Source organism: Falco rusticolus, chromosome 5 (assembly GCF_015220075.1).
Source record: "Falco rusticolus isolate bFalRus1 chromosome 5, bFalRus1.pri, whole genome shotgun sequence".
Taxonomy (NCBI): Eukaryota; Metazoa; Chordata; class Aves; order Falconiformes; family Falconidae; genus Falco; species Falco rusticolus.
The window spans coordinates 68331005-68356766 of record NC_051191.1 but is presented as its reverse complement, the minus strand read 5'-3'; the positions used below and the strand labels follow the sequence as shown (position 1 = coordinate 68356766).

Below are 25762 nucleotides of genomic sequence, written 5' to 3'. Positions count from 1 at the left end.
CAGCATGGCTTGCACTACTGAGGCTGGTAAGCCACCTCCCCTGGTCTTTGCTGATGACCCAGTTCTGCTCTGCTAATCAAACATTTCCAAAGGGAAGCTTTATATCCTTACCCTCTCCATTTATCATAGAAAACATAAAATAGATAACAAGAACACACATTATTTTTTTCATGCTGTGTACTTATTTCCAGACTCATGCTGTAACCTTAATAACTTTGCTTCTATCCACCTTCTCCTGACTGTTTCCACTGACTCTGCACTATGGCTGAGATGTTTTTGTTGGCTCCTCGGTGGCAGGGCGCGTGTATTTTGTCTGAAGCAGGAAGTTCTATGCACTGTTATGATAAGAGTAAGGTAAAGTGGCTGAATGTATTCATGGCTGCACGCAGAGGGCAGGTTGATATGGGCACGTGTGGCTGTGCATGCTCAGGTGGGATATCTGGAGCTGGGGCTGACTCTGTGTGTGTTGGGATCAGAATGAGTCAGTGTGTGTGTGTACAGGACAGCTTTGTATTTGTGAACCTATAGCAGATGATGTGTGTCAGCTTGCAGATTTGGCCAGGAGCAAAAAGAAGGACACTATGCTCCCTGACAGTGTGTTAGAGTAATACAGGTATCTTTCCACCTTTAACAGTGAGAAGGGAAATCTCCCCCTGACTGTTGTCATCCCCTAGGGACCTTCCCTCCCTTCTGATGTGCTCTCGGCAGCACTGACTTGTAAGATGGGCAGCAACTTACTGTCACACAACAGCAGTGGCCCTAACGGTGAGGCATGGACGCTTCCGATGTCCTGCTCCTCACATAAGTTTTCACAGAGCTGCTCTCTGTTTGCAGAGAGCCCTTGACAGGATACAGGATGACTCAGGACTGAAGCTGAGAGGATGACACAGGTTCCCAGAAGGTGCCAGCTGCCTCCACAGCAGGCATGCGAGGGAAGCTCTGTGCAAGGGCATGAGGCACAGCAAGCACTCGAGGTCTGACTCTACTTTATTTGTCTGGGAGGGCCCAAGGGTGAAAGGGCACAAAATGGGGCTGGGGCAGGGGAACAGAAATTCCCTGACCCCCCAGAAGCATGTTGCACTACTTGGGTGAGTGGAGCGATAGCACAGTCTGTCTGTCTGTCTGGGAAGATGTATTTTGGGAGGACCCCATGCTTGACTGCTCTCAGGTACCTCTGTTCATTGCTGTCCCTTCCTTCCTAGAAGAGTTTCATGCCACAGAAGAGATTTGTTTTTGTTCTTCATGTTCACCTTCTGTGTCACCCATGAGTGGCTGCCTTTTCTTTAGCTCCCGGTGGTACTTGGCCATAAGGGAGGCATAGATGCAACCGTAAGCAGCTGCTACCACCATCATGATGCAAACAATGCCGCAAACCACCCCTGCGATGATCACAGTGCCAATAGCCCGGCGCACGCTCACAGGCCTATATCGCTGTTTCTGAGGGCATCCCACACTGGGCTCCACTTCTGTTTCTGGTCCTGATTTAGATTTGGAAGGAGTTGGGCTTCCTTTAGTGCAGGGTGGGCCGGTATTGTCCAGCACTGTAGAGCTGTTCTCATCATCCAGCTGGGAGCAGTAGTTAAACATCTCCATGGGCACCATTCGCATATCCTTCCCTTTCAGCTCCTTGGGCAGGGTGCATGCCAGCTGGTCGATTTTCCCACCTGTCCCAATAGAGATAATAGGAGTGAACCACAGTTTCACCCTGACAGCAGAGCTAGATCCTTAGGTGGGATAAGTTCCTATGACTCCATTCACTCTGCTAAATTTTTGCCCTATAGAAGTTAGGCATAGCAGCATTACGGTTATCAAGTGGGGAATTGCTTTATTACAGCATTGGGGCCATAAAATCCAGTCCTTCTTGTGTGAATGCATTGCTGAGAAGAGAGAGTATTCAAGAGAGCCTGCCAGATCCTCAGTGCTTGTCAGAGGTGGAGGGCAGGAGGAATGACTGTGCCTCCATGCGTCAGGCAGAAGGAGCACACATAGTATCCATTAAAATGATTGTTTTGCCTAACTTGGAGACATTTTGCATGCCTTAGCCCTCTATAGCTGGAACAGCTTCAACCACGGCAGCTGGTTGGTATGCTTCTGCCTAGGTTGGATTTGACAGTAGAGCTCATGGTGCATAGTATCTGCATAGACATCTTTGAGGCCAAGACATGAAAGCCCTTGGAAACCATCTATTAAGTCAGCCTCATACTGTTTAGAGAGTTATATAAGTGTCAGCAGAACCGTTTTAGAAAAGGAGAAATTTAAACAAAAAGATAGGACCAGGCTTTATCTTCTGAAAACAGCAAAAGACACACAGTCCCATCTTCTAACAACAAATCCATCCCCCTTCTTTGAAGATAATGCCAGATGTTGAAACAAATGCTTGAGCAAGTTAGGGCAATTTATTTGGAAGGGGAAATAAAAGCAAAATTAACTCCATGTGCTTTCCATAGACTATGTGATATGGAAGTCAAAAAAGAAAAAAAAACAAAAAACAAAAAAAAACCAAAAAACAAAAAAAAAAAAAGAAAAAAAAAGGAGGAAAGTGGCACTCATATGCTTGTTTGATTCTGCTCACATAAATGCATATTTCAGACTGCAGTGTAGCTAGCCATAGACGCAGATAATCGCTTTGCGGCATGGCTGTGATCAGCAGGGATGTGACAGCTGACGGTTGCTATCTGCATGATTTGAGACCCTTTCCTACTCATTGGCTCCAGTGACAGAAGGTCAGGCCTTCACTTGTCATTCCTATAAAATGTGCCATCTTTCTTGGAGTCTCAGCTCCTCAAAGCGTGTCATCCTGTCGGCATTCCTGCTAAGTGATATGTACCTTTCCAGCCTTCCATATTTCAGGGAAAAGCTGGAAATACAAACTTGTCAAAAACTGCTTGGTTTGAAATGATGATTTTATAGCCAGTTTGATTTGGGGCCTGGCTTGTAAATTTGGACTTTAGTTTGGGCTTGCCAATACTAGTTTCAGTATTTTCCTAAGTGGCACTGTTTCCTATGTTTCTTTTGTTGAAAGCAAACCTGATGCTTTACAGCCAAGTCTGGCTTTTAGTTCTCCTGGCTTAAGAGAGAGAATTGGATGGTTATTTTCAAGCATCAAAAGCATTTCTTCTCTTTAGGCAGAAAGGGTGAGAGGAACTCATAATCATAAAATTTTGGTGTTATTTGAGTTCTTTCCTAAGAAAAAAAAGAAGTAATCTTTCAGATTAGAAACAAAACAAGGAAATAGGAGATCTGGGGCTGCAGAGGACTTCTCAGCCTGGCAGTGTTGCTATATGAAGGTGTGGTGGAGCTAAACTTGTCTTTTAGCATCATAGCGTGGTCCTCATGCTCCTCACACCTAAGGTCAGGCATTCAGGTCAGCCTGACCTGCCAGAGGTATCTGCTCATGTTTCTTCCCTGCCTGCCTTCGCCTTTCCATGGAAGACCAGTACTTCTGCACTTGGCTCCCGCTGCGCAAGCACCTACCTCTGTAGGAGAACCACTCCATCCAGTGCTTGAAGTCTCGGAGATTGCAGTCACATTCCCAGGGGTTATCCCCAACCTGGAGTTGCTGCAGGCTGGTTAGCGGTTCGAAGGTCACCCTGTCCAGGCTCTGCAGGCGGTTGGACCTGAGAGAGAGGGAGCGGAGAGCAGGCAGGTCATCAAAGATGCCCGAGGGTATCTGGGCCAGGCCATTGATGGAGAGATCCAGCTGGCGCAGCAGAGCTGTGTGTTGTAGCAGGTCCTTGTCCAAGGCCCGGATGCTATTGTTCCTCAGCTGGAGCTCTGTGAGGTTCCCCAGGTCGCTGAAGATGTTCTGAGGGAGCTGGTCCAAGAAGTTGTTGGATAGATCCAGCCTCTGTAGGGCAGAGAGGTTGGAAAACACTGCTCCGGGCAGGATGCTGAGTTTGTTGTTGAGAAAGAGGAAGGTCCTGGTGTTTGTGGGGATGTCTGAGGGGATGGAAGAGAGGCCCAAGCCACTACAGTCCACTTCCAAGTTGCCACTGTTACACTTGCAGGAGGAAGGACAAGCAAAGAAGGACTCAGCGGCGCATAGCGACAGCCAACAGCCAAGGACTGGTAGGTAAAAAACAGGGGAGAGAGAGTACCTGGATTAGAGCAGTGCTTTCCCATCCTCACCCATCTCTGCCTTGAGCACAGCTATGGCTACAATGTGACCCTCAGAGCAGGAGACTCTGCTGCAACGCCCTGCAGTGTAACAAACTTCCTTACAGCTACGTCCCTTTACTGCAGGCCTGCACCCTGGCAGCATCGCTTTCTTCTTAGCCTGTTTTCTTCATGAGCAAGCAAGTAAATATCCTTCCAGTTTCACAAGGAAGTTGGAACAGTGCATCCCAGAGGACTTTGCCACCAGATACTAGAGCACTGGAGTCTGTCAGAGGAGGATGGAGCAGAGAGCAGTGGGAGGTGTCACCTCTGGTAAAGGACAGGTCTTTCTAAACAGTCAGGGTTGAGAGAGGAGGGACAGGTATATATTTAAGAAGCTCTATTTTTTCAGAAATAGACATGTTAATGAAAAGTGTTAAAGAAAAATGAAAAAACAACCTACAACCTATATTTCAGTGGTGCTCCTGCAGTTTGAATCCTAATCTTTGTGATAGATTAGACTCAGGTCTGATTAGCCTTTAAATCAGGGTATCATCTGCTTTCCGTACCCACAGTGTGTTGCATGGGCCTTGTGGCAGGAGACTTTTTTATGAATTAGATTACATTACAAAGGGATGACCAAGAAAGCTGTTAAAAAGTAACAATGAGACCCTAAACCACTCAACGCCTGGTACTTGCCATTGCTTTCAGAATTGTCTCCAAATCCAACAGCAATAGCCCCACAAGTATCTCCTCTGAAGAAAATTGCCCATAGCAAGTAAGATGAGGATAAAAATTGCAGGTTGGTAGTTGAAGAAAGCGATGTTAGGAAAGCTGTTAGCATATACTCCCTTGCTCCTGCAGTGTCTCAAAGGTAAAGTTGGATAATCCACAAACCAGCATTTTTTAGAGCTGTTGTGGATCACCATTCCAGACATGGGTCCAGATCTTGTGAGTGGCATCAAGGCACTTGTTACCAACGCCCAGTGGGAGCCAGTGGCTTTTAGAACTCTCATTTCTGTGACAAAGAAGTACCAGCAACTGGAAAGTAAGCTTTGTGCCTCCTGTCATTAGAGAAGTGGGAGTTATGTTTAAGCAGACTATGTAAAACATTTGCATCCTTCATCTTAATTCCTTTTGTGGAATTGAGATTAGTTTCTTCAATGTGGGAAGCAAATTCTGCTCCCTCACTGTTTTTTAAGGTGACAAGTTTGAGCATTTGACTAAAAATGAAGCAACTTTGTATGTCATGGCCTGTCCTTTCCCTTTCTTTTCTTCAGAGAAGGCAGTCACTTGGGCTTGGTAGAGTCTTTCTAGGGGTGAGCTATAGCTAAGGTGGATGCATTTATTGTCTCACTGTTTTTTCCTGGACTGGAAACCAGGTTCTTCTGTCCTGCTTTTTTCCAAAGAACCAACAAGCAGGTGTTTTGTTTCTTAATTGTGAAAGTACTGCCACAGGAGAAAGAGCTGGTGGAGACCCATGCTCTGGAAAAGCTCTGCCTGGAACAGCTCTGCAGTCAGCCATGCTCTTCCCCTCTTCCCTCACACCACTCTCTCCAGAGTTTAGTCTAACCCATAACCCATTTTTTTATATCAGCTTGGCTTCTGTCAGCATTGCTGCCTTCATACTCAGATGCCTTCATCCTGCATAGGGCCTTTTTGTGTTCCCAGCAATCCTTGTGAGAATTGGCAGGTTTGTGGACTGGTAGCCTAAGGAGAACTACACAGTTTGGATCCTAAGCTATGTGACTTCATTAAGGACCAAGGGATAAGTGTTCAGAGGGAGTGTCCCTGCTCTTTTGTATTCCATCCATCTTTAACAATTCCTTCAAGAATTTTTTTCTGTCCTACAGATGGGATCTCAGGTGTAAATCAGCCCAGGCTGTGCCAATCTGTGTGCTGCTTTAATGATAATTATGGATCCTTATGGTGAAATACAGGAGAGATCTTTACCCTGAGAATCTCTGTGCTTTCTTGTCATGCAAAGGTTGGGGTCAACAGCAGAGATTTCCGGGAAAGCAGATCATAGCCTGTGGACTGGTGCAGTGCAGGTACTGTCTGTCTGGCTGATATTTAATTCCATTCAGAATACATCGTGCTCTTGTTGTAGGGAGAGAATTAAAAGAATGGGAGCCAGAGTGGGGAAGAGAGCAAGCTGTGAGTCACTCGAGTGACCCTGTCTTTTCCAGGATGCTTAACAAAAGTACAGTATTAATAATAGATTGACAGCTGTGATGATAACACTTAGCTGCATTGTACACCAAGAAAGGCAAGAGCAGACTCTGTGTAATGCTATACAGGTGGCATTCTGTTCAGGGCTTATCTCTCAAAATGCCTACCCAGCCACCGGCCCTGACTAGGTCACTGTGGAGTTCCACCAGTATGTGTGCTGGCAGTGGCTGGTATAAACAAAGTCCCAGGCAGCTGGCTGTGGTTATGTTCAGGAACTGGATCTATGCCAAAATTCTGCAGCAGCGTAGGATGTGCCAAAAATGTCCTGTTACCCATATATTGCTTTATGCCCTTGAAAATATTTTACTAAAATCGTACAGAGGAGAAGGTCTGATTTCATTTCCAGTCCCTACAAGAGGTGCATCCAGTAGGATGTGAGCTGAGGCCAAGGAATTCATCACACTGGTTATGATGCAGCTCTACAGGGAAGAGAGGCAGGGAAACAGTAGACAGAACTTGAAGCTGTCTTGCAGCCCTACAGAAGGATGGGTAGTATGTGTTTTTATGTTAAGGGATGATGAAGTTACTTTGTGGGGTGTTTGGTGACTCTAGTAGGTGGAAGAAAGCTGAGCCAGGTATATCAGATTAAGTCAAGACTCAGTAGCATTCATTATAAATAATTTATACAGCAGTATAGTCTGTGAGGATGGATTACAAAGATTCCGATTACAAAGATACCTGTTTTCTGGAGAAGGAAGTAATTCCCCCAGCTTCTTATAGTGGCAGCCCCAAATTGGATCAGGGGGACAGGAACATGGGAAGCCACAGACCTGCTTGGTGCCAAGGCATGCAGTAGTTATGGACACTCTCCCAAGTGCTCCCTTTCCTCTGCTGCAGTCCCCAGATGCTTCTCTGAAGTGCAGGTACATTCCCTGAAGCCCACATCACCCCAGCAGTCTCTGCTCTGCACTCAGGAATACTGTAGCAGATGCCCCAGTCCACTGGGAAGATGCACAGGCTGAACTTCTACAATTTAATTTAAAAGAGATCGTCTTTATTTACTCCTTGATTTTCACTACATGTGGCAATGCCCAGTAGGAGAATTCTGCATTTGCATCCTGCATCCCTTCTAAGATCTGTTATGACTGCTGCTGTGAAAGGCTGGAGCCTTGCTCAGCAACCTATGTATAAACCCCTGCCACGGAGAGGAGCCTGCAGCTTACAGGATGCCAATCTGGGAAATGTTTGGGGTGAATCTTTGTGCAGTGGTATCTGTCTTGCTGTTTCTCACCTGCCAGGCCCACTGGAATTCAGAAGCAATCATCACTTGCTGTCCCACTTTAAGCCCATCTTCAGCTTTAGAGTCTCGCTCTCCCTCCCAGCTAGCCTGGCCTCTAAAGGAATCAGGAATTAGTTCAAACATCTCCATTCTTAGCTGTCCCTCTCCCCTATTCTTAACCCTGATGTGACCTATTTTCTTTCCACTCCCTTGACAAACAGGATCATTGTACTTAGTACCTGAGTAGGCATTACTTACGACAAGCCTCTTGCCATCTCATGAGGAACCTGCTCCTCCACTGGTGGCCAGCAGCTGTAGGCAGCATTGTTGTCTTCTCCAGCGTGTCTTCACATCCACCAGCCAGCCTGGCACACGGTCCCAAAGGGAGGAGGAATGACCTTGTAGCCTGCCTGCCAGATCCTGGAGGGGGAGAGCAGAGCAAAGCGAGTGGGATTCTGTTCCCGGGGCACCGAACACAGGGCTGGGCTCAGTGTTGTCCTTTGCCCTCCCCAACTAGAGTTTTGCCTTGCACCAGCTTAGTTTTGGAGGAGAGGTGGAGGGTTTTTCAAGAGGCGCAGCACGACAAAGGCACAATGTTAATTCGCTTTGAACATCGCAGTGCAGAAATAAGACCTGATTCACCCAAGTGCTGAAGAGACAAGCCTATGCTTGAGTAGCCTGCTACAGTAGCTACATTAGCCTCAGCTCAAGGTTAACCTGATGAATTGCTGAGGTGACCCTGCCAGGACAGCAGGCTCCAGCTCATTCCCTTTTGCCTCCACGCAGGCTGGTACCACCTGTGCATCCTCTCCCTGACACACAGCTCAAGCTCACTGAATTCTGGCCACCAGCAGCTACCAAGCTGCTTCTCCCTGCCCTACCGGTGCGTCCTTTCTCTTTTAAGGTAAAATGGATGTGGTGGCTAGAGCAGGGCTTAGCAGAGCACGGCTTCAGCTCAGGGATTTCACACTGCAGCAACTATAGGAGCTGAAGAGCGAGCAAGCCTCAGAGGAGAAGGGAGGACCTGGGGCGGGGGAGACTGAGTGGGAGTGTTGAAAAGAGAGGAATTACATCTTAATTAGAAGAAGGAAAAATGCTCAGTCTAATTAGAAACCCAAAGACCATAAACTCTCCCCTGACAATAAGTGACTGACAACAGGTTCCAACTTCCCTCCCACTTCCCATTTGGATACAGGCAAGCAGAAAAAGGGGAAACACCACAGACCCTCCTGTCTCCTGCTTGCTCTCTGACGTGCCACCGCAGTCACGGAGGCAAGTAAATGGACACATTTCAACCAGGGTACAGAAATAAACCATCCTCCATCTCTTCTGAGGGGCTCTGACAACATCCACGGCCATTATTTTAGCTGGGCGCTGCACTCCCACCAGGACACTCTCCCCACACACGTGCCAGCTGCTTCCCCTCCCCCAGGCTCCCATGACTGATTTGTTTTATATGGGAATGTAAACCACCAGGAAATACTTAAAGTAGCATCTCAATGAAAGAGATGAGCAGGTTCAGTGCCTGGACTAGTACATTTTGCAAGGCTATTTAGATCATTTACCCAAATGCCAATGCACCAAATAGATGAATACCTCTCACGGCACCAAAACCAATCCAACCTTCACCCACTGCAACCCCTCACTCCCCAAAACAAGCTGGAGCCCTTACCCTGCAGTCCCTGGTGAAGGAGAAGCTGCAACAAATAGCTGTCCCCATTCAGTGCTTGCACTTGCCCTGACTGAGGACACTTCCAGCATCCCCCATATCAATGCCTCAATCCTAAATGCCACCCCCTGAAGTCTCCTGTCCCCAGCTTTCAGTACTGACAAGGAGGATGAAAACTCGCAAGCACTTACCTGGAGGTCTCTGCCCACAGCCTCTTCCACCCGACTCCCTGGGCAGTGCCCGATTACAGCCTCTTCCTTCCCTCTCCCTCCTTGACTTTCACTCCCCGGCAGCAGGCTTTCCGTGTGCTCTATTTAACTCCCTACAGCACAGGAATAAACGGCAGAGTTAAGCTGACAGCCACAGAGCCTTATCTGCCTGCTGGATAGCGGGAGTCAATCAGCTCCAAATCCCATTGCCGAACAATCGCGTCCTTGCTCTCAGTATCAGGGGCTGCCTGCCACGCTCTCTTTCCCTTTTCCCCACCTTCACTCCATCTAACTTTGTCAGGGTTATAGATAGCTCTGTTCCTTGTGTTCTTGCCTTTTGGCTCTGTTTTGTAACACCCCATCTGTATCAGCTGGCTCAGCTCCAATCAGGGGGGCTAAGCTTTTTTTTAAAAAGAAAAAAACCAAACCAGCTTCCTTGGGTGCTTCGTGATACGGGTTCCCTCTGCGATCACCCCTCAGCCCAGGCCCCCTCTCAGGCCATGGGCTTGTGTCCCCCAACCTGCTCACTGCTCTGTGCAATTCAGCCACGCCATCCCCAGGCAACAGTTGGGGGCTGAGAGCAGGACCAGCATACCCGGGTGCGAGGACGGTGACGAGGTCAGGGTTTCTACCCCTAGCTCCTTCTGCTCTGGCAGGGCAAGTCTAGCTTTTGCATTCGTTTCTGGTACCTCACGGGCGCCTCTTTCTCTCAGGCAGCACCAAGAATCAAGTACAGAGTGCAGGGTGGGAGGAGCAGCCATGTATAAATAAGCCCTTTCCCTATGTTTAGAATTTATTACAGTGCATAGTGATTAACACCTGTTCAGGCTTTAGTGCTGTCTCCTGTGCTGCAACATGCACAAAGATGGAGGCGCCTTGATAAACCCAAGGTTATTTTAAAAGCATGTCACATAAACACACCACTCCCTGCCCCATAGATAGCAGCCACCCTTCATGCACTTATACACGTTTCTAAGACTTAAAAGTGGATATCTTCATGTACGTATGCAGATGTAGTTGCCAATCTAGCTCACATTTACAAATATGTGCACAGAGCTGCGCTTGCACATGTACCAGGGACTCTTCTGTAACCCATATTTATCAACATCCATGTCTTGCACAAAATTGCCTGCTTCTCCAAGTATAACATATGCTCAGGTGGCAGAGCAGTGGATTTGGAATAGGTTCCTGACTGCTGAAGTGCAAGGGGCAATGAGCTGCTGCATTTATACCATGAGGGAGTATGTTTATGGAGAAATTTTAATTCCAAGGAACCAGAAAAACCCAGTTTCTCCCACGCATCTATTGCCCATGAATGTTAGACCTTTAGTGATTAATATTCTGCAGCCAAGAGACAGCAAGGAGGCAGAAAGGATTTTTGAGAGTGTCTTTTTTAAAGGTTTTCTCTGACTTGTCTTGAATTCTGACTTAATTAGCTGTTTCACTGTGGCCCAAGAGACGCCTTCTGCTCTACAGAGCACCAGGCCAGCTGTGCTCACTGCCAACACGGCACTGGGAACCCCGTAGTCCTGGGGCAACTAGCACCTGCCCACACCTCAAGGCTCTCCAGAGCACCACCGAATCAGTCTGGCTGTTTTCAGCCTGACAGCCAGGGACTTCTCCAGCAGCGAGGACTCTGTCAGACCTAAGAGTGTCCCCATATGCCCCCAGTGCAAGAGGAGAGGCACCATGCTGTCAATTCTGAACTAGCATGGCATTGCCTGGGTTTGGGGGCTCAAGGCTGATCAGCATTGCTGGAGCTTTGAACGCTCTGAAGTCACCCAAGGGCTCCACAAACCAGGCTTTCTTCTGGGCTTACTAGATGGTTCCTTCTCCCTGGAGCAAGATGTCAGCCGAATGCCCTGTGATCCATGGGACACAGTGTCCAGAGCTTTCTTCCATGTGCCTGGAGTTGAATCCCTTTTCCAGATTCAGGAGAAATGAACAGAGTAGCCTGTGGGGCTGGTGATGGCCTTTTCTTCTTGCTGTTTGATATAGGACAGTAAAAGACAACTTTTTTAGTTTCAGCTCAAAGCAACAGAATGAAATCATCCATTTCTGGCCCATGGGCTTCAGTGGCCAAAAATACACTGAGCTGAAGTGCCACTTGGACATTTGGCCTGCTGTCAGACTCTAGAGGACTCTCTAATGAGGATTCCCCTAATTAGCTTGAACAGGGAACTTTACTGCTGTGGGGGGATGCTCAGGAGATTGTAATGACTCTGCATCACTTGCCAGGGCATAAAAGCTACAGTAGGCTTTCTATCCATTTTGTGCTTCCCTTCTCCCTGCCCAGACACCAGTAATGTTTGCAGTATCACTCTAAAGCTTTAGCTTTCATGAGTAGGGTCCCAAGGAGCATGCTGTGAGGGTGGGGAGGGTTTCAGTTTACTGCATCCGCATACTGTTTTAGTAACACTCCCCAATTCTGTGGTACCTTCTATCAAAAGCTTTTCATCTGCTCCACGAATGGCTCTTAACCACAGTTGTAGGTGATGTTATTTTGTGTTTAATGACCCCCAGAAGTAAGGCTGAGGTCATAGCCAGTAGTGCTTCTGCTCTAGGTAGGTAAATAAAACTATCCCATTTTCCAGATGGGGACACTGAGGCTAGAGAGACAGGTGACTGTGTAACTAGAATGAGCCACTGCCAGAAACAGAGCCCAGCAACTTCTGGCTGTCATTCTCTTTCCTAGTCCTTTGCACTAACCCTTGGATCACGGCTCAGGGATCAGACTCTGCTAAAAGCCTGGCTTATGAGCATTGGCAGGGCCTGTGGGTGACCTATATTACAAAAGGGTAGGTAGCAGAGGCTGCAACAGATGCCAGGGATAAATTATCAGGAGATACACACAGATATTCATCCCTCCCCCACATTCTCCTTGACGAGCGATGGCAAAGTCCCTTTCCCCTTTCCAATGCTGAATTGCTTCAGCCTTTATCAGAAAAGTAGGAAGGTAAGGGAGGGAATGGAGGACACTTGAAGGAGATTATCTTTTTTGCCTCCCCTTTCCTTGTTGCTTTTAAGGTTCTTCTTTTATTACCATCACTCCATAACAGAGGGGAGCAGTGGTACCCTAGCATCCAGTGACTAAAGCATGTTGTTCTATGTATGGTCCTTCATCAGTCTTTGCGGGGCAAGAGTCAGGGAGGGCAGGAAACACATCACCCATGTAGCCTGACCACAGCAGCTGCAAGTTCATAAAGTAACCTGGCTGATGAGTCCTAGTGGGGAATCGTGCTGCTGACAGTACCACAAGTGGGTTTAGATGGCACGGAGATGATGCCCATTCTTAGTCCCCCAACAGACCTGATTTAGTCTTGTAAATGATTGACCACAAGAAGTCACATTGTCTCAGCAGCAGTTCCTCATTTATTTTCTATTTGGACTGGAAAAGCACCCAGAGGTGGCAGCCAGGCTCAGCAGCACTGTAGAAACGTACGGTCTGCATCACTGCCCCAGTGAGCTGCTAAGCTAAATAGCTGGGGGCTTCATTTCCACCACTTACTGATTTATTAACACATGTGTTCAGGATTCATTAGTGTTGTGCTGTCACAATCAATGGAAAGCATATTTTAAATTCATACTAGACACCCAGCTGCAGAAGAAATGGTGCCATCTGACTTGCAGTGATCAATCACAGCTCGGCAGAACATCTCATACAGAAAGCAGTAAAGTAAGTAGAAAGTGTGCAAAACCCACTCAGTATTGTAAAGGACTCTGCCACATTCCTGATTTGGTGTGAATAAAAACCTCGCCCTATTCTCTGGAATGTGAAGAGGTCAAAAAGCTTCTGATCTTTGGAATGACAATGTGTAGGCACCTCTGAAACACAAATGTGATTTGCATTAAAAAATGTTTCCTCCTGAAGCCCCTCCAAGAAAGATCAGCTTTATCCCCATTTTATGGAGGGGTAAACTATGTTACAGGTAAAAATGGCTGCTGAGCTTTGCTGGCTGAAATTTCAGCTGCCTAGCTTTTGATACTTCATCATGAGACCACCTTGGTTCCCCACTCAGGATTCTCAAAGCTGCCAAGTGCAGTGCTCGCACTGGATCACTTGGGCTTGTAAATACTCTCCTGTCCTGCAGAAATGATTTGTAGGGCTTATCAAAGTTAGACAGAATAAAGGAGTTTTGGCCGGGCTTTCCCAGTGTTTCCTGACAGGACTGTGGCAAAATCGGGAGAGGAGCCAGTTTTCTTGATTCCTCATCCCGTTCCTTAACCAGGAAACGTTATTTGCATCCCAAGCCTCCCTGACCAATGCACAGTAATGAGACTGGGAGATGTTGGAGGGGCTGGAAATACCAAGGGCATCAGGCCTCATCAAACCCTCTGAGAAAGCACAAAACATCCAAAGGGAAGCCAGGGCATGTAACACTGATGGGAAACACCCAGGCTGCTGTGGAGAAGTGGGATTCCTTAGGAAGCTGTGGAAGCAGGTGGGGAGACTGGGATATCCAACACAGGAGTGACAGGAAAGTCCCAGCACAGCAAGAGTGTGGCATATGGAGGAGGCCCAGAGCAGCAGGAGGAGGAGAGCTGAGGGGGCAGTTGACAGGAAGAAATCCAGCCATGTGTGTGCCAGCATCTTCTCCGAGTATTATTGAACGCGACAGACCACGTGAATGTTTCCTCCGTGCAAAACGGAGGCAGCTGAGAAGGGAAGCGGGTGAGAGAGTGGGAGAGAGGCTCAGAGGAGGGACACGTGAGCTGGCTGCCCAGTTTCCTTCTCTTTTTCTTGCCACAGAGTGATGTTTTTGTTCTTCTCACACTGTTGGCAAAAATTGGTAACTGAGTGAGATGTGGAGGGGGGTTCTACATGAAGGCTGAGATAACATTTTCTGATCCAGCCAGGAACAGTTGGCTGTGGGTGGTGGCTTGTCACCAGCCCTGCCAGTTCTAATCCAGATCCCAGTTTTTCTTTTTCTCTCAGCTGTGGAGTGAAGAGCCTTCTCTACAGCTTTAATTTCCTGCGGGGGTTAATCCCATGGTCAGTAGTAGCTCAAGCCCTTAATCCTTGCACTCAGTCCCTTGACAGGACTGCGGCCACTCCTGACCCAGCAGGTCTGAGGGAGGCAGGCTTCTGCTTGCAGTTCCTCCTTTACACTCCATGAGCATCCTTCAGCTCACTGGCATTTAAAATGCCACTTCCCCCTTCCTGGCGAGTGTACCCTGGGGGTGTGGGTGGGTGGCACACCCCAGGGAGAGGCTCCAGGCAGAGAAGGCGGCTTGGTGGGAGAATCCCGGTTCTGTGGTCCTCGTTCCACTCCCCGCCCCACACACAGGTATTTTCCACAATTCTTACTCAAATGGTGCTCTCAGTCCCAAAGTATTGTCTTTCTTGGTTTTATTTGGATAGTATTGAAGAAGGAGGGTATGTATTTGTGAAAGATTCTATAAGGGCTCAGAAATTTTGAGATGACCCAGTGCCTTCCGTGGGTCACTTACTGGGGGCAAAAGATGCGGCAGATCCATAAGAGGGAAGGTGCCAGCCTGTCTGAGATGAGAGATACATTTACACGCACAGAGTAGTCAATGGAGGGGCATCAGTTTAGCAGCAAGATAGGAAAATGTAAGGTTTTTTATCAGTGTAGGATCTCAGTTCACAGGTCTGTCCCTGGAATGCTAAGCCAGATGTCTATCAAACAGTACAGCTGAACTGCCAACTCAAGGGGCTTCCAGATTAATACCAAGAAGCCCCTGTTATATCTTACAGGGGCCAAGGCACTTCAGCCATAAGCCTTTCTCCTTGTGCTTCCTTATTCCTAGAATCAGGTGAACTTCTGCAAGCCTGGGTGATCCTGTGCACACAAAATGTCCCACACCTGCTTGTTTGCCATCATTCATGTGTTTGTTAGCCCAAGAAGTGGCTTTGCCTTTTTTCGTAGTCTGTGTTCTGAAATATGCTGGAACCCCAAGCTCACTAGCTTTCCTCGTACTTGACTCTTGTTACTTTTGCCTCTGGTGGAGAAGCCATTGTGATAGAAAACTGCTGCCACCTAAGCTGCTGCGTGAGAGAGTCCCTCCTCCTCTTCCTCACCCAGCACCTTGGCTGTGCTTTCCTGGCTGCCAGCCTCTCAGAATGAGACCACTGGCTGCAAGGGTAGGGGCTTGCCACTTTGGCAGTTGGAGCAGGAGAGAAAGAAGGTAGAAAACACGGTGGGACAAGGGAAGAACTTCACTACTGTCTCACCTCACAAGCCTGTGCCCTGGGCATGTCCACAGGGGCAGGGACCATCCATGTGTCCACAGCAGTGGGGCAGAGCACAAGATGCCAGCAGTAAAAATCCTCTCTGCTCTTATCGTAAGGGGATTGGTGACCCAGCGTGCACACGGCTCCTGGCAAACCTCCCAAGGAAGGGCTGACTCTCATTGTTCATACATGGTGCATTTATAATGAACTCCGAAGGAGACCTTGTTCTGCCTTAGTGACTTGCATAGATCTGTTTCACTTGGTGGCCACTGTGGCATGAGGTCAGTGGTGCTGCCTCTTAGAGAGACCTTGGAACTCTAATTCTGCTCCCGTCACCCCCCTATCACCTTCCCAGAGCATCCAAGAGGGGCATCCCTGCAAAGTCCACATGAACTGCATGGGGTCCAGACTGCTGCCTGCAGCTCCAGTGATGCCTGAGGATCTCTGGGACACACTTACACACTTTATAAGCTGGGAACATTGCCCATAGCTCAACAAGATGTGGTGACAGCTCTCACAACCCAGAGCTCCAGCCAGGATCCTTGGATGCATCTGGGTTAGCACACAGATCACAGCCCCACTCTACAGAGCTTGCTAAGGCTGAGGAAGGTCTTCAAATTTTACTTTAGTTTTCTGGAGGGTTTGCAGGCACAGAAGAGATACATTCATGGCAACATTCACATCCCATCAAAATCACTAAAAGTGAGTGGTGTGGAGAGCAGGGCCCAACCTTCAGCCCCTCTGCCCCCATACAGATACATTGCAGCAGAATTGCAGCAGCAGCACACCCTGCTTTGGGGAGCACCAGCAGCAGAGAGCCTCACCAGGAGTGGAAAGACAGCCCAAGTGATGAGTGCTAAGTCAAGTGGCCTCTAACAGGTTGTCTCCAGACTCAGGATGTGGTCTTACTTTTATATTCCTCATGTGAGAGCATGGTCCATGGGGAATCAAGCTTCCTAACTTCCCAGCCTCCTTGGAATGAGGAGGAGCATGGTAGCAGGGCCTGGCTTCAAAGTAATATCCTTTGCTTGCAGTCGTGAAGTTCGGACTTGTATGGCCCTGCTGTAAACTTAAGTCTTAGTCCTCCCCGTGACAGGTGTGGGGCGTTGCAATGTAAAATTAACAGAAATTCTCTTGCTTTCCCATTCATAAAAAAGAACCAAGTGTCATTCTTGTTTTTTTAAAAAGTTGCCCTGTGATAAATTATGCCATTTGGCTTGCAAAGCCAAGCACTTAAATGTGAGTTAATACCTGCACAACCTTAATTCAACCACTTGCACGTACACATGATAACACAGCCTTTGCTTACCTGAGCAAGTGCTATTTCTTTTTTTTCACAGGACCCTGCCCAATACTCAATGCAAATGACACATGATACTCAAGCTGACAATGAGGATGTTGTAATAAATAAGACTATTTTTATATGGTCAGCGTTAAATATTAAACCACAGTTTTGGCAGGTGGCCGCAGTCTGTACATTCCTAATTTTGCGGGTGCCCAACATGAGACCCTAGAGGCCATTTTGCAGAAATGCTGAGCACTCACAGCTGTTTTCCAAAATGCTGGCAGCTTAGCCAGCAAACTAGTACAGTCTCGAGGACTCAATGCCACCGAGAGCCAAGAGGCCCCAAGCTCTGGTTCTGCACCTGCCGTGCTTTCCCCATGCGACTAAAAGGGAAGTCTCTTTTCCCTTCAAAAGCAAGAAAAATAACCAGTCTGTCTTGCCTCATCAGGAGCATAAATTCTCTATCATCACCTACAAGGCAACTATAGCAGCAAACATCTTCAGAACACCACAAGACAATGAATAATGATGTATTGCCTGCAGGGCTTAGATGTCAGGCAGTAAACAAATAAAACAGGCACACACTTTGCAGTACCAAAAAAAATAATAGCCCCCTGCTTCACTCCCTGAGCACTGTGTAGCCAGTGCCCTGAATGGGGCAGCTTATGAAAATACAGCATGTGATCCTACCAGTCAGGACTGCAACCTGGTGCAGATGGCACGCTGCCCCCGATCCCAGCGTTTCCTAACTTTCAACTGTTTGGTTTTGCAATGTGAATAAAACTGTATTTCACATAATCCCACCCCTCGCAAATGAAGCAACTTTTATTTCCATCTCTCCAGCCTGGAATTGAACTGGTTTATGGGAAGAAACGCATCTTGCTATTAGGAAACCCTCAGCCACACAAAGCATGTTTGTGAGCCAGCATTTTGGTACAGCCATGGCAGGAATAAGATATGTGTTACAAGGTATTTTGATGCAGTAGGGACAAAAACAGCCCAGGACTCCAGTTCCAGCTCCTTTCCACTGAGAACTGGAGTGTGTTTCATTGTGTGCTACTCTGGAGCATTACCTAGCTGGCAGGAGTGTCCCAGTATGGCCACTTGAATGATGGCTTGAGCCACCCAGAGCTGGGATAGATGTCAAGCACTGTAAGCAGATGCTTGTAACCATACATGGCAAGTGAAGGAAACTGTTTGGTCTCTTTTGAATCAGCAACAGGCAAGTGCTGAAGAGTCACTGAAGAACTGCCCAGTAATGCTCTCCTGCAGGCTTGAGGCTTTACCCATCCTGTTCCAGCCTGTGCTGCTCTCTGGATGCTCCGGCCCAGGTATCCTCATGACCCTGTGCTGCTACTGGCCCTCCCTGCTGCACCGAGATGCAGGTCTGCCTTCATCAGACTTTTGTGGTGCTGAAAAGCCTAGAAAATCCTTTCTGCATCAGGCTTAGAAAAGCCAGAGGAAGGGCAGCAAGCCAGAGTAGTTTGTACCTGAATGGGCAGTGCACCTTGCTGGCGTGTGGCATTCACTTTGCTGGAGGCAAGGGTGAAGCTATGATCTGGTATAAAAATTACATAAGAAGGCTTCCCCCCTTTCTCTTTACAAACAGCCTCTTTGCTCAAGATTTACCATAATTCCTCCAAGTGGGCAAGATACACTAACAGAGACGGCACAGATGTCTGACAGGGAGTCAACTCCCCCAAGCCTTTCACTCATGTAGAATAATTCCCTTGCAAATGTTGTTTGCCCACAGCAGTTAGAGGAAGATCCACATACACCCCGCCCCCCAACAGACCTGAGCAACAAAGCTCAGAAGAAAAATGGTCTGCAATTCTGGAAGGCACCCCCTCCTCCTCACTGCTAGAAATGTCCCCTGCTTCGTGACAAGTCCCTGTGTGCCCTTAAGCGTCCCTCTGTCTCTTAAGGGTTTCCTTCTTTAAACCCTGCAATAGCAGCTGTTCCAGCCCTTTCCAAAATGAGATCTGAGTTTCTCCCTCCATCCTTGGGTGGCAGATCAGGCACCAGCAGCAGAGCAGTGCTGTACCCTGCGCGTTACTGTTGCTATCAGGGATGCACTGGATGTGGCACATTCAGGCTACCTGACAGTCCACACGGCAGTCCTGGGCCCTGGCTCGGTCGTGACCTGGTTGGAGCAACAGCTCCAAGCATCCTCTCTCCCCAGTCCAGGAGAGCTCTGATTTTACATGTCTCTCTTAATTAGCATGAGATGCAGTGGCAGTAAGAAACTGGGCAAGCAGAGGGAGAAGGGGGGAGCAGAATGCTCTGTGTGGGATGTATGTGTGCACATGTCTGTGCATGTGTATATATGCATACACGTACATATGCGCGCACACAGAAATACACACTAACACTTACATATATACCCCTATCCATAGGGGACTTCACATCAGCTCATTCGGGACCTCATTCTCCCCCTTTCCCCCCCAGGCAGAGGCAGAAAAGGTGAGGAAGTTTCTCTGTGCTGCATTTTACCCCCACCCTCAGCCCTGTGCCTTCTGCCCAAAAGTTCAGAAATCGCAGGCTCAGCCTGCAAGGATGCTGGAAGCAACTTGGGACTTATTTTTGGCTCTACTTGTGATATGGCATCCTTTGCTTAATGTCCTGTGGTCGTGTCCGTGAGCTTTCTGTGTGAAATTGTACATGCATGTGCACGCACACACGCACACATTCTTACACATATATATGGGCGGCGTACTAAAGCGGTGTATTGAGTGCTGGACCTGCTCAATTTTGGTCCTCGCTTCTCCATTTTAGGTTGTTCTTTAAGACAGCTAAGACCAAATTGATACCCAGCAAAGCCACCACAGGTCAGGTGAGTGGCACCTCGCATGCTGGCCCTTCTCACGGCACCAAGGAGGGGACAAGAGCCACAGCTCCCCAGGAGCTGGCCGGTACCCAGTGACCACAGCAGCGAGCACTTAGCCTCAAAGCTGCACCTGAGCTGCCTGTGCTGCAGTGAAAAATGCTGGTGCCATTCACAGCTGGGAGAAGCTGCTCCCAACTGCCCACACTGAAACTGGACTGGAACCAGTACCAGCAGCCTCTGCGGCAGGGCTGTCATTCTGCCTTATTGGGAAGATCGCTGCCCGTCAGCCTCGCACAGCCAGGACTCCTGCACTGTGCTGTCTGGCAGGCGGTGCAGCCCCTGACCCCCGCTTTCCTCCCTGGGGAAGCCGGTTCCTGGGGGGCAGCTCCACTGGTCTTGCATAGCTGGGGAGTGGGGAAAATACAAAAGAGAGAAGTCTTTACTTACCTCTCTCGGGCTGGGATGGACCCTCCTGTGAGAACAGCAGCTCTTCCAGCAAACCCAGTACAATCCCAAAACAAATCCAGCAGAAAGTCCCTCCGTTGCCAGCTGGGCTCTTGGTGGACCCTAGCTGGCAGGAGCCCCTCTTAGCCAGCCGCTTGCCCTGTGTGCAGGGCAGAGGAGCCGTGCAGTGAGATGGCAGCGTGGGAAAGGGACTATAATCCTCCGTAAATAATAAATAGAGGGAGAGGGAAAGAGAGAGAGAGGCGGGAGAGGGAGCGACTGCGCGCAGCGAAGTGACAGCTGGGGGTACATCTGCGATGGCAGCAGCACACGCACAGGAGCGCGCACAGACAGTGCAGAGGAGTCACCCCGTCAGGCAGGCAAGATCTGCTCCGAAACACCCAGAGGACAGAGCTCAGGAGGTTTTCATTTTTCTTAACCCATCCTGGAGAAAGGGCAGTTTCTGTTAGTCCTTCTCTCTCCCTCCTCTCCCCCTTGCCACCATCCCTCTCTGGTGCCGGGAGCTGAAGGGCTCAAGGAGGGGTGAGGAGATGCCAGAGCAGGGGGAGCTCCTCACAGCCCCTCGGGAGGCAGATTGGTCAGGCACAGGTTATGACAGGAGGCACTGAGCCAAACACCTCCTCCCCTCCCTCCATCTCTCCCCTGCCTGGTATGGCTGATGACAATAAAGCCGGAGAGGCAGGCGCGAGGAGGAGAAGGGAAGAGCCCTGGGTTTTGTATAGGGGTGAGGTGAGTGGCTGCAGCAAAGTGGAGGCAGCGGGGAAGAAAGCAAGGGGCTTGGGAGCAAGGCACCTCCTTTCCACTGGTGCTCCTGAGGCAGCGGGGGGAGGTGCCCCCGCAGGCTGGCCGCATCCTGCCCGGCCACAGTGGGCATCCCCACCAGCTGAGCACACAGGCTGCTGTAATGCTTCCTTGCTTGAATGCAGCACAAGCCGGTGTCTGTTTCCTTGGGGGTTCCGGGAAAACTTTAGGAGTGCTGGTAGGGGGTAGATGGGATGAGGGGAATGGGTGGAAGAGAGGAGTGTTTGCACCCACTGAATTCAGTGTGCGGCGGGGGGAGCGTGCTCAGCCGTATGTCCAGCACAAGTGTCGGGTGCAGTTACATCCATGCAGTGACAGAGGCGTGCCCTGCCCTCCCTGACACAGCCTGCCAGTACAGGTGTGTGGTGAGCACCCAGATCCAGCCCGCTGCCGCTGTCAGGCTTTCCTCTGTGCCCTCCCATGGGCTCCTGCAACCTGCCCCCCTCCCCCAAATCAGACCCCTTCCTTGCCTTCTGCTAGCTTGCTGAGGACCTTGGTAGCTCGGGTTTGCGAGAATCACTCTTTTGCTGATGCACTTGAACTGCCTCTTTTGTCAGGTCCAGTGTCATAAGCAGGCTGCCCTTGGTTTGGGATTTTTGTTCACTTTCATTTGCCTGGAAGTTGTTTTTTAAGTAAAATTTTTAGGGGACTTCAAGTAGAAATCTGAGTGTGCCAGCTTGGCTGCTGGCTCAAGAAGGGAAAATGAGAGTATTTCAGAAACAGGGAATGAGGAATGCAAAAGGACAGTATGGGCAGAGCTGCTCTGCTGCTCTGGCACCTTCTTCCATTTGAATCATGAGTTTTATTTAACCATTGGACCAGCTGCCATGCAAACAGGTTGTGAATGGCAAGGTAAATCTTGGTTAGCACTCTACAGGATGTAATCTTGAGACTTTGTTATGCTTTTTTGTTGTGCAGCGGGCCCATAAATTAAATCTTGGGGAAAGCTCCTTCTGAGAACAGCATATGGATAATCAAAGAAAGAAGCCAGGGAAGGCCGACCGAAAGAGAGACAAGCAGAGGATGAGCTAATGAGGCAGACATGCTCAACGGAGGGATGAACAGGTGGAGGGGAAGACTTGTTTCTCCACAGTGAATGGCAGCATGTGACTGAGAAAGCCAGCTGCAGCCATGCAGCAGGCACTGCTTGGCTTTGCAGGCAGAGTGCTGCTGGTGGGAAGGTGTGCACAGGTCTGGGTAGCTCATCAGCATTGTGAAGCAACATCTAACTATACAAGGTGTGCAGCATTGCTTGACCTTATGTTCTATTTCATTGCTGGGATGCTACAGTTACACAGGTTGTTTGCACATGAGTAGGAGTAAAACTATTAGCCATGATCTCTCTGAGGACTCTACGGTTGTTGTGCTGCATGCCAGGGCCACTCATTGTTTCATGGACCTCAGATCTTCCCACTCCTGCAGCATACTCTTTACCACCAGAGCAAAAAGGCTCGTTAACGATCAGTATACTTTGGAACAAGCAGACAGGGGTTTACTCCAGTTTTCTCCCTCTCACCTGAGCTTGTAGCATCATCCTTACCTCAGACTGAATCACTGCTTTCCTCTTTTCTCCCCGACCTTACCAACAGCCTGAAGGCACCCAGGTGACTATTTGTTAGTAGCACTGGAAGGGTGATTGTGGCCTGTTTCTCCCTCAGCTCCCATGTCTTCATCAGGTCACCTGAATGTGTGGAAGTTTCTCACAGTTCTTGCCAGGAGCTGCCAATCCACACTGACTGGCATGGAGCAATCCTGCTAAGTATGGTTCCCTGTGATAGGTGCCATCCAGACAGACAAACCTGACTGCAATACAGAATAGCCTCCAGCTTTGCTTTCAATGATCTCTTCAGACTGCGCTGTGATGTGGAGAGCTGTGCTCACTGGATGGGCACACAATTCTGTAGATTATAAATCCATATTATAAATTTGCCTGATTTATTCATCAGCAAAATGGGCAAATTGTTGGACCACTGGGAAGGAAAGAAAGGGCTAGTTCAGAGAAGGTGAGTAAGCACAAGCCCTGCAGAGAAGTTAGGGGTGCAAAGATTGATCCAAAGGAAGAAGCTTGCTGATGGATGGCACAGACGGGCTAGACATGGCTGTGAGCAGGGTGGAGAGAGGTAAAAAGAGAATGGGAGACTGCTTGTGTCTCTGCCACTGGCCACCGGTGCAAGCCCCCAGGTACTCTCCTTCTTCATGTTGCAGGCAATTCTGTCCAAGTTCAGTACATGCTACTCATGCCTCCTGGGCAGAGGCAAGGATTCACAACCAGGGGCTAAGCTCCTTTCAAAGAACAATTTGAAGCTAGATGTTCCCACTGGCACAAACATGAGCCATGGAGTAAGTCTCTGCATTGCAAGGTTAGTTATGTAGGTATCAACTCCTCTTCAAGTCTCATAAAAACTATGTCCTTGGTAATGCTCAGTCCCATTGATGTGATCTGCCGTGATAAGGGAAATAACTCTTTCTTGAGATGGTTTCAAAGGATAATGATGAATTTATTTAAAGCTACATACCAAATCGGATGCGTGGGCTTCATTGGACTCAGCAGCAACAGCACTGTTTGCCTTCTGTCATGGACTGCCGATTTGTCAGCAGGGGCACCGAGCCAAAACATGCCTGCGATAGCCCCACTGAAGCTTATGAATCTTCACCCGGACTGGACTCAGCCCTGTCCTTCCTCCTTTGTTTGCATTCTTTGTCTGGTCTGGTTTGTGTTCTTCGAGGCTTAGGGCAAGGCAGCTCTGCAAAATCATTCCTTTCCCCCGTGTACAGGCAGTGAGATTCAATCTACAGCAGGGAAAGATGGGTAAGAAGTGTGCCTGTGAATGGGATTTTGTAAGATACACCAGCACTGGGAATGTGACACAGACACTGGTGTAAAAGGCAGAGCTGATGCCAGATGCCAGGGTCTCTGTACATGCTGAAAGAAAATATACCATTGCATACTCCGGTTTTAATTCATACCCATCTGAATTAGAGCATCAGATCATACTGTTAACTTAAAAGCACCCACATGGCATGATTCAGATTTAAAGGATCTGTTCCCCCCTTTGAAGCTCCTGCTAATTCAGAGGAAATCTGTAGGAACAGCAACACTTCATCCACCTGATACTGGTGGTTATGAAAAAAGGCTCAAACTCTCCCTCTCTGTACTTCCTCTCTATACTTTTTCTCTCTTGCTTGCACTTTATATTCTATTTCAAGGTCCTGCTTGAGGCTGTAATTCCTGCAGAGCTCTTGGATTCAACTAGTTGACATACAGCCCTGTTGTTCCCTATCACTGTGCCAGGCTGCGCACGACCGCACTGGTTATTATGTGTGCTTGTAGGCAACCTACCCAGGGACAGCCAGGTTATTCTGTCGGGGAGACCCTGCACTATTTCTTCTCCTGTGGAGCTATGCCTTACTTCAGGAACATGATGCTGGGAATAGAAGAGAAATTAAGCCAAGAAATTAGGACGCACTTCATTAAGAAACACACACACACATGCACATTTGCTTAGCCCAGCGTGCACTAGGCTAGGACTAGGTAACGAAGCGCTACTTCTAATCGACACTTTTCCATCAAGCGCATTGATATTTTTGTGCTTTTGTAGTGGCTTAGGAGCAATCTAAATCACTGTTGTCTCCCCTTGAGACAAGTAGGTTTTCGAATAAATCCCTTCCTTGCACTGGCCTACTTTATTTCTGATTGATGGTGTGTGGTGCAGGAGTTGAGGCTGGGGTGATCAGAAACATCCTCCCTGGCCAGGCAAATCCACAAAAGACAAAGATGAAAGCTCACATGCTCGATCTCCTGAGGGGTTTTTTTGTGGTATTCTAGGGGAGGTTGTCTGTTTGTTTGGTTTGTTAATTTGTTTGTAGCTCCATGGTATTTAATGGGAGGGAGGTGTCAGTACCTCATTGCAGTCAGTGTCCTCTTTTCCTCTACCTTGTTAAACCTCTGACTCTCACTTGGCAGTCTGACTCAGCTTTGATCCCCCTATGCTTATCGTTCACACTTGGAAGCAGGTTGCAATTGTGATTTCCATCCCATCACTTCAGGCGAATATTTACTCCTCCTTTCCTAACTTGTGTTTGTCTTTCTCTCTCTTGCACATTCCTCTTTTCATCTCCCCCCCCTTTTTGTTTCCCATAGCTGTGGGTGTGCAAATTAAGCTGGAGTTGCTCCAACGCAAGTTTTGGATGGCCATGCAACAGGTAGGAGCATCAGCAATTGTTCAGAGAGACAATTTAATGCTCTTTGTCAGCTAGGTCGATGCTATATTACATCACATCCCATGGCATTTTGAGGAAGGCTTTTGTGAAATTCATATTAAAAGGTCTGTGAAGTAGATTAGTTTGAAGTCACACATTTCTGTAATCCTTTGACGGCACTAATGCCATGTGAGCCCTGAGTCTGTTCTACAAATGCCGTGTTGACAGTGTCAGCATCCTGGCCTGGCATTAACTCTACTGCATATGACACATCTAATTGTGGAAATATGTTTGTGCTCATTCAGCCTTTCAGAAGCCTCATGGAAATCTGCAATTTTGGGCACATGGAAAAAAAATCTACTGTCCTCTCTTAGCATTGTGATGATGGTAACAAAACGCTATCAGCTTGCCAAAACAAAAATCATTTGCTCCAGGGATAAGCTTTCAGCATTGTCCTAATTTTGGACACTCTTGCTGGACTGAGAGAAATGGAATAATTAAAACAGCCCCCCCCCAGCCTGGGAGGCAGGAAAAGTGAAACACCTTTCCCTTACCACCCAGGGG

General features: G+C 48.4%; 2 protein-coding genes across 6 annotated transcripts in view; one reads left to right on the top strand and one right to left on the bottom strand.

Annotated features, from left to right (window-relative positions):
* Positions 1 to 25762, top strand: part of CACNA2D4 (calcium voltage-gated channel auxiliary subunit alpha2delta 4) — a 139895-nt gene that overhangs the window by 80600 nt on the left and 33533 nt on the right. For all 4 annotated transcript variants that reach the window (XM_037390301.1, XM_037390300.1, XM_037390298.1 and 1 more), the window contains one exon: positions 25140 to 25201. In XM_037390301.1, coding sequence (XP_037246198.1) covers positions 25140 to 25201 — 62 coding nt within the window. The remainder of the gene's footprint in view (positions 1 to 25139; positions 25202 to 25762) is intronic.
* Positions 970 to 20935, bottom strand: LRTM2 (leucine rich repeats and transmembrane domains 2). Of its 2 annotated transcripts, XM_037390308.1 has the most exons (6): positions 20180 to 20935; positions 11244 to 11409; positions 9407 to 9537; positions 7805 to 7966; positions 3475 to 4065; positions 970 to 1664 (listed from the first exon to the last, which is right to left on the bottom strand). In XM_037390308.1, the coding sequence occupies exons 4-6, from the start codon at positions 7869 to 7871 to the stop codon at positions 1210 to 1212; spliced, it is 1113 nt and encodes a 370-aa protein (XP_037246205.1). In that variant the 5' UTR covers positions 7872 to 7966; positions 9407 to 9537; positions 11244 to 11409; positions 20180 to 20935; the 3' UTR covers positions 970 to 1209. The 2 variants fall into 2 exon arrangements, with proteins under 2 accessions (XP_037246205.1, XP_037246206.1); XM_037390309.1 differs by lacking the exon at positions 11244 to 11409.

Bases quoted from the DNA above. Each gene is read 5' to 3' on its own strand.
- LRTM2 (XM_037390308.1), bottom strand. From the start codon at position 7,871: ATGCTGCCTACAGCTGCTGGCCACCAGTGGAGGAGCAGGTTCCTCATG. The intron at 4,066-7,804 runs GTAAGTAATGCC...TTTACCTACCAG, and splicing joins GAGATGGCAAGAGGCTTGTC to TCCTTGGCTGTTGGCTGTCG. The intron at 1,665-3,474 runs GTAGGTGCTTGC...CTATTGGGACAG, and splicing joins GGAGTGGTTCTCCTACAGAG to GTGGGAAAATCGACCAGCTG.